Source organism: Otolemur garnettii, unplaced genomic scaffold (assembly GCF_000181295.1).
Source record: "Otolemur garnettii isolate 467f Iridium unplaced genomic scaffold, OtoGar3 scaffold00120, whole genome shotgun sequence".
Classification (NCBI taxonomy): Eukaryota; Metazoa; Chordata; class Mammalia; order Primates; family Galagidae; genus Otolemur; species Otolemur garnettii.
In genome coordinates, this window is record NW_003852515.1 from 2450817 (window position 1) to 2464409 (window position 13593).

Consider the following 13593-nt stretch of genomic DNA (forward strand, 5'->3'; position numbering starts at 1 on the left):
GCCCTGCTATTTCAATGACTTCTTTTTAAGAAACATCTTGTTCTTTCCTTTGATTATTAAATTATTTCACAAATTCATTCTTTGATGGCAGCTAATTTATAGTGCGAGTTTTTGTTTTTATTTTCTACCTTACTATATTATAGTAAAGTAGTTTTTGTTTCTCAATAACTTTGAATTTGGCTTGGCACCTGTGGCTCAAGCTGCTAAGGCGCCAGCCACATACACCTGAGCTGGCGGGTTAGAATCCAACCCCAGGCCCGCCAAACAAACAATGATGATTGCAACCAAAAAATGGCCAGGCGCTGTGGTGGGCGCCCGTGGTCCCAGCTACTTGGGAGGCTGAGGCAAGAGAATCACTGTGCTACAGGCACCAAACCCATGTGGGTGTTTTTTTGTTGTAGTTATCATTGTTGTTTAGCTGGTCTGGGCTGGGTTTGAACCTACCAGAATCGGTGTACGTGGCTGACACCCTACCCACTGAACTACAGGTGCTGCCTGCTATTCTGATTTCTAATGCCATAAATTAGTTATGCCTATTTTGAAACTGCGTATAGTAAATGTTCATTTGTGTTTGGCTTTTTTGCTTAATATATATTTGTGAGATTTTTCCATGCTGTTACATATTAATATTTCTGTAGTTTATTTTCATAGTTATATCGTATACCACAGTTAAATCTGTCTTCTTGTGAATGGACATTTGGATTGCTTTTAGTTTGAGCCTGTAACAAGTAATGCTACTTTGGATAGTTTTATACTTATCCTTTGACATATGTATGGATGCATCTATCGTGCATATATCTAGAAATAGAATTGCTAGGTCATAAGATATGCATAAATTAAACTTTAGTAGATAGCATCGAAACATCAAATAGTTTTCTGAAGTAGTTATACCATTTTATGTTCTTACCTTCAATTTCTTGACATCCTTGCCAACAGTCTACATTGTCAGTCTTTTTAGGTATAATCGTATCTTATGATTTTAGTAGGATATTTACTATATTTACCTGATAACTTATGAGGTTGAAAACCCTTTCACATATTCGTTGACCATTTGTATTATCAATGACTTATTTTTCTGTTGTTTTTTTTTTTTTTGAGACATTTTTTGAGACAGGATCTCATTATGTTACCCTCGGTAGAGTGCCACAGTGTCATAGCTCACAGCAACCTCTAACTCTTGGGCTTAAATGATTCTCTTGCTTTAGCCCCCCCAAGTAGCTGGGACTTACAGGTGCCCACCTCAACGCCCTGCTATTTCAATGACTTCTTTTTAAGAAACATCTTGTTCTTTCCTTTGATTATTAAATTATTTCACAAATTCATTCTTTGATGGCAGCTAATTTATAGTGCGAGTTTTTGTTTTTATTTTCTACCTTACTATATTATAGTAAAGTAGTTTTTGTTTCTCAATAACTTTGAATTTGGCTTGGCACCTGTGGCTCAAGCTGCTAAGGCGCCAGCCACATACACCTGAGCTGGCGGGTTAGAATCCAACCCCAGGCCCGCCAAACAAAAATGACAGTTGCAACCAAAAAATAGCCAGGCGTTGTAGCAGGCCCTGTAGTCCCAGCTGCTTGGGAGGCGGAGGCAGGAGAATCGCTTGAGCCCAGGAGTTGGAGGTTCCTGTGAACTGTGATGCCATGACCCTCTACCCAGGGCGACAGCTTGAGTCTCTGTCTCAAAAAATACAAAAATAAAAGATGAATAAATAACTTTGAATTTATGATTTGGAATTCTAAACTTACTTGTATAAGGTTATGCTCTCCTGTTTTTTTTTTCTTTAACCCAGGCTCCTCAAACTACAGCTCGCAGGCCACATGCAGTCCACCTAGGACATTTACCCGGCCTGCCGGGTGTTTTTGCCGCCACTGCCTGTCCTGCTTAGCAGCCAACTTGTCCTGCAGTCCGCAGTCCAGCCCTCCAATGGCCTGAGGGACAATGAACTGGCCCCCTGTTTAAAAAGTTTGAGGACCCCTGCTTTAACTCATTGTTTATTTTCTTTTCCTGTGCAAGTGTCAGTTTAGTATTTGAATGGAAATGAGCTTTTAGGTCATAGGAAGAATTGTGTCATATCTTTCTTAGAATGGACATTTTTGTTGTATTTCAACCTTGCCCTGTGAGAGTTCTCAGCTTCTTGATTTTAGAATGTGTGTCTCCTTATTTTCCACTTTCATGACTATCTTAGCAGGAGTTCATGAGCTCTGTTTAAATGTGGTATTTCTTAGATAGTAAGATTAAATTGTGGAATCTTAGTAGCTATATTTCAGTTTTTCTTGTCATTTCTCAGAATTCACCACTTTTTCTACTCGTTCTATCTACAGAAAGCATAAATTAAAACATGAAATTCTGATATCAGATAGCTCAGTACCCAGTAAGAAAGTTGATTCCTTTGTTGGACAGAATCCACTGTTAGAAAGTTCATTCTTGGGATGATCTGAACTCTCTTTCATTCTTTATATTTTGGCCCTGGTTCTTTCCTTTGGAGTTACATAGAGCAAGTCAGTTATGTTGCTCCATTAGCATTTGCCTGCTTAGTTTACCTGCCTCTAGTTTCCTTGGTCCTTCATATGACATGGGTTTTGAACCCTTTTAGCACCATCCTAAGGAATTGTCCTTCCTGAGTGATTCATTTGTTAGCATTTCTCTTAAAATGCAGTAACCCAGAGCTAGTAACTGACCATGTTTCACTTAAATTTGTCAATGTGAGAGGCGGCCAGTAAAATGCAAAAAAATATTTGTATTTTAGGCTCGTCCGTATCATTTATTGACTCTATACTACTTGGTTAATTACTTTGAACCCTGTTTTCCTCAAATAGAATGATTAGGTGATACTGATAAGAGGTCATTAACAAAGCTTTCTTGATCTAGGTAATTTAGATATTAGTAAAAAGAAGCAAAAATATTTTTCTTTCATGAAAAGCAAAGTGTTTCAGCCTTCATGCTAAGTATCAATTCTTGCTAATGTTGACTTTAGTCAACTAATGTAAAAATCTAATGTAAAAGTCTAAGATCATTTCATTGACATTGTAGCTAGTGTTACTTATGTACAGGTAATAATATCTTGGGTAAGGTTATCTTTATTGCCTGAAACTAACAGTTTTTTTTTTAATTGTTTGGGATTCATTGAGGGTACGAAGAATTATGCTTTTAGTATACTTTTGGTTATACTGCTTGCATTTGTCAAGTAAAGTCCCTCTTATAATTGTGTCCCACCTGCAAGAGGTGGGCCATACACCATGACCCCCACCGTCTTCCTCCCTCCTCCCCTCTCCCTGCTCCTTCATTTCCCCTGCCCCTGTTCCCTCATTCTCCTACCCCCCACCTTGTATTAGATCACCTACTGCCTTCATATTAGAATTGAGTACATTAGATTCTTGCTTCTCCATTCTTCTACCAGTTTCGTTTCTTTTCTTTTTTTTTTTGAGACAGAGTCTCACTATGTTGCCCTTGGTAGAGCGCTGTGGCATCACAGCTCACAGCAACCTCAAACTCTTGGGCTTAAGCAATTCTCTTGCCTCAGCCTCCCAAGTAGCTGGGACTTTAGGTGTCTGCCATAATGCCTGGCTGTTTTTGTTGTTGTTGTTGCAGTTGCCATTGTTGTTTAGCTGGCCTGGGCCGGGTTTGAACCTGTCACCTTCAGTGCATGTGGCCAGTACTGTAACCACTGTGCTACAAGCACCACGCCAGTTTCTTTTATTTTTTAATTTATTTTGATTTATTTATTTATCTTGAGACAGAGTCTCAAGCTGTCATCCTGGGTAGAATGCTGTGGCATCATAACTCACAGCAATCTCCAACTTGGGCTCAAGAGATCCTCTTGCCTCAGTTTCTCTATTTGTTGTTGGTTTGGGGGGGGGGTTGCAGTTTTTTTTGGCCAGGGCTGGGTTTGAACCCACCCCTCAGGCATATTGGGCTGGTGCTCTACTCCTTGAGCCACAGGCGGCGCCCCAGTTTTTCTATTTTTTAGTAGAGATGGAGTCTCACTTTTGCTCAGGCTGATCTTGAACTCGTGAGCTCAAGCTGTCCACCCGCCTCAGACTCCCAGAGTAACAGTTTGATTTATGTACTGCAATTAATCTAGCTAGTTAATGATATCCCTCTTCTAATTTAAGTATTTGTCACCTATTTTACTAATTTCCTGGTGTAACCAAATTAATTATTTAGTTTTCCTTAATCTTTTTTTTTTTTTTTCCTCGAGAGAGATGCTTACTCTGTTGCTAGAGTGCCATGGCCTCAGATTAGCTCACAGCAACCTCAGACTCCTGGGTTCAGGGACCTTATGCCTCAGCCTCCTGAGTAGCTGTGACTACAGGTACCCAGTACAATACCCGGCTAATATTTCTATTTTTAATAGAGATGGGGTCTTGCTCTTGCTTAGGCTGGTCTCGAATTTCTAAGTTCAAGCAATCCATGGGCCTCAGCCTCCTAGCATGCTAGGATTACAGGCACAAGTACCTGGTCCTTAGTCTGTTTTTACCATTTTGATTTGAAACAGTTCTCAGAATCTTCTTTGGAGTTTCATCTATACTGTTGAGAAACTATGGACTCTTAGGCAAATTGTTTAACTGGCTTATACCTATGGTTCTTCTTCTGTTCGGTGAGAAGCTTTTACTACCTTATTCTCCTCTTTCTTTTTACCCTACTTTTTCCATACATCAGATAGAAGAGTCATCTATAAGTGAAATCAGATCATGTCATCCTCCTTCACTTAGAGTAAAATCCACACTCACCTCTGCCTCCAACCTCTTCCTTCTGCTTAATACCTTTTAGCCACACTGGCTTACTCAGGTTTTTTGATAGTACTTCAGTTTGTAATTATGTGTGTTTTTGCTTTCTTTACTTGTTATTTATTTTCTTCACTGGATTAGATGCTTAATAAGGGCAAATAATGTATTTTCATTTACTGCTTTAAAACCTAGTGCACAGTAAAATGTGTTATACACAGTAGATGGCTTGAATATTTACTGTTCTTAAAATCTTATGATTCCTATTATTTTCAGATAGGTGTGCAGCTTTTCCTTTCTTTTGTGTAGTCTTTATCAAGTCCGTTCCTGTCACTTGGACATTCATACCAAAATTAATTTTAATTTGGTAAATCTCAAATGACAATGCCATATGAAGACTTAAACCCAGATATATCTGTTTCTGTTTCGTTCTGCTTTTGATTTATTTCTAGGATAGTTTTTAAGTGATTATACAGTGTTCCCAGTGATTTGTTTGAATGTCACTTTGTAGCTTTGGCCTATATATAATATAAAATATGATTCTAGATTGAATTCACTTTAAATTTGTTAATGTTATGTTTGTCATGTGTGTATGCTGGAAATTTACCCCTTTTAATAGTGCCAGTATTGATATCTGTCATAAGAAATGTAAGAATTGTCCTGAATATGTCTGGGCAGTGCAGAAAGAATTAATTGTTCATTTTGGGGGGCAAGTCACCAGAATACTGTTTGGTTATCTACCTAGTAACTTAAAAGAACTGCAGCATCTGCCAGAGGGAGCCAGTTAGTCTTCTCCAGCACTTCTGATTGAGCCTTTTGTCTGTCTCAGGAAAAGAGAAGAGGGATTGGAAAGTATCCTTGTGTTTTATTGTCTGTTTTCAGATTGACATTTAGGAGATGGACTCATTTCGACCATTTTCCTCCTTCATTTTTATATTAGACAGTAATTGTGGGGCTAAATCTCTGGGGAGATTCTTGGGCTCCACTAGTTTGACTATCTTTAGCAAATGAATACATTTCATTTAAAGCTCTTTAAAACTGAGTAAATCTTGGCAGAACCCCATAGAAACCATAGCATTGATTTTTTTTTTAAATCACCATATTATTAAATGAAAAATTTGGAGTAAATCATATTGCTTTAGTGGTGTTGGTAACACTATTTAGAAAAGGTTCTTATTGCTATTGTCTTTATGATTTTACCAAATGACTTTATGATGTGCCCTAAGGACTTTACTAGGAAGAAACTCTGAATCTGAAGTAGGTACTTAGATTAATGGGAAAAGGCTTTGGAAAATGCATTACACAGTCTCAATTCTTCCCTCATCTGCAGCCTTGTTGTTGGACCCTTTGGAGAGTCTAATAGTTGTACCATTCACAACCTGTTCTTAAGCTTTAAGGGACTCAGCCCCACTTTAAAATGTGAAGGGTGTAGGTTTAGGGAAGCAGGAAGACCTGAGCTAAAATCTCAACCCAGGCATTTATTAATGAGCTTAATTAAGTTACTTAGCCTTTCTGAGTTTCCTTATGTTTAAAAAGAAGGGAAAATACTATCTACTTTGTAGAGCTGTTGTATTAAATGAGATTATGTATATGACTGGTTAGAGTCTTCAAAGGTAGGCTTTCCTAATCTGTTGGGATCTAATAAGGATCATTTTAATCTTACCTGCACTGTCCATCCCCCTATGAATGTAGATGTGAAGTTTTTAATAAAATTGACCAGTCCACCTATTTCTGGTGAATTAAATGGAGGAGATGGCATTTGAATAGAATAACCAGAAAATACTATCTTAAAATAATAAAAATTATTTAAAAGTGATTACATTATAATGCTTTGAAAGCTTAATAATGTTAATTAAAATTATCCTATTACTGACCAGCACTTTTTTTAATATTTATCTCCAGGGAAGGAAGAATATGCAAGATGGTGCAAGTGATGGCGAAATTCCAAAATTTGATGGTGCTGGATATGATAAAGATCTGATAGAAGCCCTTGAGAGAGACATTGTCTCCAGGAATCCAAGCATTCATTGGTTAGAGTCTTTTAATTTAGAATTAGAGAAAACAAATTATGTGCTGGCTTCGTATCCATGAATCTTTCTATCTTTCATAATATGAGAGTACAGAATTGATGGACAATTCCTCTGTCAGAATATAACCAAGGACATTTTGCATGTTAATTTGATGTTCATATAACTGACAAAAATTGTTAATTGAATTGAATAACATATCCTAATTAATAACCATAGTATGTTTTCACTAATCTTTTTATGCAGTAAGAGTTAGAACAGTGTTCTTAATGAAAGAATAATTTTATAAGTAAAAAAATTTAAAAGAATAATTTTGACTATAAATCAAGGTATCCCTGAATAGACATTGTGAAACTTTGTTGTTCTTCCAAAGGGATGACATTGCAGATCTGGAAGAAGCTAAGAAGTTGCTAAGGGAAGCTGTTGTTCTTCCAATGTGGATGCCTGACTTTTTCAAAGGAATTAGAAGGCCATGGAAGGTAAGAATTTATTAAAATAGTTTCAGTATAAGAATGATAATGCATGATGATAAAAAGCAGTATTGGTTTAGTTTTTTGCGTTTAACATGGTTTGCAAAGATTGGGGGTGGCATACCCAGAACTCCTGGATTTGAATTTGTAGTTGAGATGTGTAATAACTACATGATGGGAGAGATGGACTTAGAATGTAGACATTAGTCTTTAGGTAAAGTTAATTCCCTCAGAAGTGCTGAGCTGAACACATCTACACATTTTGTAGATGTCTATTTCTATAAATAAGAAGTTTAGAAAATTATACAGAAATAGTAAATAGTCTTGAACAGTAAGAATTTGATCTGATATATACAGTAGAACCTCCTTACATTGACCACCTCCTTAAGTTGACCTAATTTTCATAAACCAGACATGAACTTTGTTAATTATTTTGATCATTGTTTAATCCAGGCTTGGTATAATTCTCAGACATAATTAGAATATTTGTTTCATTCCAGTTTGCCTCTGGCTTAGTGCTTAAAGCCCAGGACTAGTTCCCCCGAAGGCCAGTGTTTCCATTTTAGCATATTAAAAACTCTGACAAGCTGCTCAGCAGCTTCCATTATCCTAGCTGTCTGGAACTTTTTTTGGTCACAGACATATGAAAGTCTTCAGTGATTTTGATTAGTAGAATGAAATGACAGCATGATCTTACTTTGCCCTTCTGATTAAGCTTGGTCCATTTCTGCATTTAATACCTCCTTCCTCTATTTATATGCCAAAAACTAGAAGGAAGGAGAAATTGTGTATTTATATCAGTAGGTTAGAACACGCATGCATTTTAACATCTTCTAACAACTTGGTAACTTTTACATGCTGGGTGATGCCTGTGGCTCAAGGAGTAGGGTGCCAGCCCCATATACTGGGGGTAGCGGGTTCAAGCCTGGCCCTGGCCAAAACTGCAAAAAAAAACTTTTACATGGCTTCATTTGTTCTAGAGTCACCTTATTTTGGGGCTGTATTGTATAAACATTTTTTCCTCTTACCTTAATTTTAAAACAACATTTAAAAGACAAGGTTTTAAGTAGGTATTTAAAAAACATAAATCATGTATTCTTATATTGTTTTTGCTTTATATATTTTAATGAAACATTAGTTATAATGACCAATGTTATAATTCAAAAGCATTTGTATGCTCTAATAAAACCTGTGTGCATATAAAGTAACACATAATATACCAGGTTAATAAAGAATCTTAATTTTGGCTTTGGCATTTATAAGACTAAAAATACATGATTGAATTACATAGCTAATACTTTAGGTCCTTTCAGAAAATTTAAAATTCAGTGTTTCCCAGACTCAGTTTCTTTTTTTAGTACCAGTTTTATCACCAATTTGTATATTTGAATCATAGCAAAAAAAACCAAACAAGCAGAAATGCTTTGGGCAGCTGAATAGTAATGCCCACCTAGTCCTCTGGTGGTCGTAAGGTTAGTTTTGATTCCTTCTGAATTTGTTGATCTGTCAGTTGAAGTTTTTAGCCTCTTTTATATGTTATCCTTTACCTTTGATTTAATCCATGAGAGGGCAGTGTTTAAGGTATTTTTCTTCAGATTACTTAATTATCTAGGAATATTATAAGATTTGCTTTTCCATTTATCAAGTATTATAGAGATTGATAAAATTGAAATAAAGAAAATGAACATTATTTCAGATTATTACACTGTAGCTTAATTATGATAAAGTTTGTTCCCTTCCAACCTAGCATGTTATAGGAGACAGTGTATTCTGGAAGCCATTCCCAACTTCAAACATGAAAAATTAAAAGTAAGATGTAGGAACTTTTGTTGTACCAGATTAGGATTTTGATGTGAGATCCATCTTCAATTCTCTTAGATGGGGTAGCTTCCCCTGTAAAGAGCTTACCAACAGAAAGTAATGTTTATGTCCCTCACGGAAGGTGAGGTTCCCAATCAAATGTCACAGTGGATATGTGGGGAGAGGGGTCAAAAGCTTCTAACCAGCCAAAGGTGATTGGACTTTGCTGTCAACATTTTTTGAGCCTTCAAAAATTCACTATACTTAAGAATTTTTATATATTTTTAAGAGGTCAGCAGCTGTTTTTTGAAAAACTATGTCATTGTTATAAAAATATGGTCTGACTTTATCAGTTTGTTTACTCCTTGCTGTGCTTTTTGTAGTATTTATTGGCAAACTAGATTTAAAAAGTATAAACATTTATTTGTAAAGAATCTTATTCCTGAGCTAATAAACTTTTTTGTTTAGTAGAGTGAAATTCTGGAGTATAGCATTATTATTCTTTTTTTTAGAGGTTATATGAGAAAATTTTAAATATTTGTGAAATTATTTCCAAAATAGGTCAATAAAATTTAAAGAAGATGAAAATAAAGAGGCCATAGAAATTTGTTAAGTTTATAAAATTGTCTTAATATTCAAATCACAATTTGACAGACTAGAAAATTGAGGTGCCGATAGATTGACAGCCTTAAAAGGCCTTTTAGAATGTTTAAAATTGATCCTGTTTTAGCTTCTTAGGTGTGTGTATGCCTTTCTCTCCTCAGCACACTTTCTCCTGCATACTGTAGTGTCATTCCTCTATTTATCCATCAGTTTCTTTTTTAGCCCTATTATATGTAAGGTTCCTTGTTTTTTAAGCCACTGTTCGGGGCTGTGAAAAGTCCTACGTGAAGAATTAGGAAGTAATTCTGTATTAGGTAACAGCAGAGCCTAATGGGTGCTACATATGCTCGGAGAGCTCAGCAAAGAGCAGGCATGACCTGATTAGTGGAAGCTTCATACCTGAGGATGTGGAATTTGAGCTGGGATTTTCAGGGCTGCAAGAATTTCAGTATGTTTGAGAAGATGTTTCAGATAATGTAGGAGCTTAGGAGGGATGAAGGCCATGAGCAGTGGAAAGTAGTTAAGAAAGTTAGTGTATTTGGGAAATAGACACCTTGGAGTTTTGTAAGGAAAATAGCATAGCATATTTAGTTAAGACCCTGGACACAGATAGTTTGGGTATGTGTGAATTCTAGCTCTTTCCCACTGACTAGCTCTGTGATTGTGAACATGTTACTAAACTTCTTCATGCTTCAGTTTTCTTATCTATAAAATGGAAATAATAATAGTTATAGGAGAGGTCAAAAAGAGTTAATGAGGCCTTTGATCAGTATGTGGCAGTAGCACTATGAAATATTAAATGCATAAAATAAGTTAGTGGGAGATTCATATGAAAAGTTAGGTTGAGCCAAATCGTGTTTGCCAGGTGTTTGATCCTTTTCCATTAGGTGTTGGGGAGACTTCTTTGAGCAAATAGGTAGCATAGTAAAACAAGTGGTCAGGGGAAAAACAATCTGGTTGCAATGAGTAGAGAAAGATGGGAGGCAAAGAGCATGTTCAGAAGTGTTTCCTGCGTTAGTATGGTGATTATAAGAATAGGAGTGGAAGGACAGATGCTAGTGATATTTAATAGAGGAAGTTGGTAACCTTTGGATGATACGTGTATATATAGGAAGAAGAAAGCAGGGGAAAAGATAATATCAAGATTTTGACTCTGGGTAAATAGTGATGATAACATAAGCGTGGAGCTCAGGCAGGAGGAAGACATGGATTTATTGTTGATGTTGAAAATTTGGCGAAAACTAAGAGTACTTCTAGGGAAAGAGATAATTATCTTTGAGTTTGAGATTTTGGTAAAAGATTTATGTGGAAATACACCATTATAAGTTGAAAATATAGAAATAAGGTAATGAGAGAAGTTAAAGATGGAAATTATTAAGTGCTTTTTCAAAAATATTTATTCCTGGGATGAAATTCTCTCTAATAGAACAATAGTGAGGTCCTTTGTTAAAAGTTTTAAGTTTAGCCTGTGATTTTTTTTAAAGCAACATTTTAAATTATATTTATAAAATAAGGAATAATTTTAAATTATATTCAGAAGTTATATCCAAGAAACAGACTATGATATTTTTAGTGGCTGAAGTATATTCACTCTTACTTTGAGATTCTATTTCTCCATCCATTTCCCGTCCAGCCTATCCTAGTACTTTTCAAACTGCATTGTAATTTGTTTATCTATATTCTTTACTAAGCTACGTCTCCTAAGGATTAGTGTGAGATTCCTGACTGATTTAACTTTCCTTCTTCAGGGCGTAGTACTTAGTAAGCATTCAGTAAATTTACAGTCCATAAATACACATTTGTTGAGTTGGATTAAATATACACTGTTGATAGGCTAAGTGCAGAAGAGACCAAGATGAGTAAATAATAACCCCCCAAGAAGCTCATCATCTTTGGGGGAATAAGCATATATTTTAATAGAGGCAATGTGTTGAGTATAGTATTTATTGAGGATCTTTTGACTGGTGATAATGAACAAACCCATGCCCCCAAGTTTAATCAGGACAAAAAACTTCAGACAAACCCGTGGCACCACTGATGTATTCTTTATCTTCATGAGATCCACTTTTTTAGCTCCTACAAATGAATGAGGACATGAGATACTTGTTTTTGTGTGGTTGGCTTATTTCACTTAATCATAGTGACCTACAGTTTTATCCATGTTGCTGCAACTTAATAAGGAAATCCAAAAAGGTTTATTCTTCTTTATGGTTGAATAATATTTTATTATGCATGTATATCATATTTTATTTATTCATCAGTTGATGGGTACTTAGGTCGGTTCCACATTTTGACTTTTGTGAAGCTGTCCTAATTTACATTCCCACCAACAACTTTCTCAACATTCTCACAAACATCTGTTATTTTCTGTTTTTTTTAATCTTTCTTTTCTTTCTTTCTTTCTTTTTTTTTTTTTTGAGGCAGAGTCTTACTTTGATATCCTTGGTAGAATGCTATGGCATCATAGCTCAAAGCAACTTCAAACTATTGGGTTCAAGTGATCTGCTTGCCTCAGCCTCCTGAGTATATGGGACTATAGGCACCTGCCACAACACCCAGCTATTTTTTAGAGCTGGGGTCTTGCTCTTGCTTAGACTGGTCTTAAACTCATGAGCTCAGGCAATCTACCCACCTCTGCTTCCCAGAGTGCTGGAATTACAGGCCTGAGCTATTGCTCTTGGCCTTATTCTCTGTATTTTTGATAAAAACCATTTTAACTAGGGTGAGATGATATCTCATTGCGGTTTGGTTTGCATTTCTGTAATGATTAGTGACATTGAGCATATTTTCATATATTTATTGGTATGTCTTCTTTTGAGAAGGGTCTGTTAGATCTTTTGTCCATTTTGAAATTGGATTATTTGGGGTTCTTTTTTAACTAGAGTTATTGCATTTCCTAATATATTCCTGTTATTAATCCCTTGTCATATGGATAATTTTCAAATACAGTAGAACCTCCATGGTTGACCACTTTCCCGACATTGACAAACTTCTTAAGTTACTTAACCTAATTTTCATAGACAGACATATACCATATGTAAGTATCAGTATAGTAGGCCTAGTTCCTTACATTGACCACCTTCATATGTCGACCAGTTTATTACAGTTCCATGGGTGGTCAACTTACAAAGATTCTACTGTATTTTCTTTCCTTCTATAGGTTGTCTTTTCACTTTGTTAATTGTTTCCTTTGATATGCAGAAGCTTTTTAGCTTGATGTAATCTCATTTGTCTATTTTTGCTTTGGTTGCCTGTGCTTTCAAGGTTGTATACAAAAAATCTTTGCCTGGGCCAGTATCCTGGAATATTTCATCAGTGTTTTCTTCTAGTAGTTTCATAGTTTTAGGTTTTAGATGTATTCATTTTGATTTGATTTTTGTATACAATGAGAGATAGGAGTCTAGTTGCATTGTTATGCATATGGTTATCTTATTGCAAGCTGTCCTTTCCCCAAGGAATTTTTTGGTGGTGGTGGTGGCAGATGGTATAGATTTAAGAATGTTTGTTTACTGAGGGGAAAGAGCCAATAGGCAAGGAGATATAGGAAAGAAAAGTGATAATTGAAGGAATAGTGTCATGAGGAGGTAAAATTAATAAATACTATACTATATCTATAAGCTATATCTATCTACAGATGATATTATTAGAAATTAACTACTATTGGAGGTGACTCTATTAATTACATTATAGAAACTGAGAGGGCATTGAAAGGGGAAGAGAAATATGAACTCTGCCATGTCTATAGCAGTTCCTATAGCATCAGTTATTCAATAGTTTTCATGGTTTTCAAAATAATCTTACCCATAGTTAAGGGCTCTCTAAAAGGGGAAAAAAATTGTAAAACTAGTATTTCAAGACCTAGTGATTCCTGGTCATTCTGTGTATCAAAATTCTATAGCTAGAAAAGGGTTTGGATAGTTTTTGAATTTATGAAACTTTGATATACACATAATTTCAAAGTTTAATCCC

General features: G+C 35.8%; 1 protein-coding gene across 3 annotated transcripts in view; it reads left to right on the forward strand.

The window, feature by feature from the left end:
- Positions 1-13593, forward strand: part of KATNAL1 (katanin catalytic subunit A1 like 1) — a 130837-nt gene that overhangs the window by 73199 nt on the left and 44045 nt on the right. For all 3 annotated transcript variants that reach the window (XM_023517752.1, XM_003797607.3, XM_023517751.1), the window contains exons 5-6: positions 6627-6754; positions 7125-7230. In XM_023517752.1, coding sequence (XP_023373520.1) covers positions 6627-6754; positions 7125-7230 — 234 coding nt within the window. The remainder of the gene's footprint in view (positions 1-6626; positions 6755-7124; positions 7231-13593) is intronic.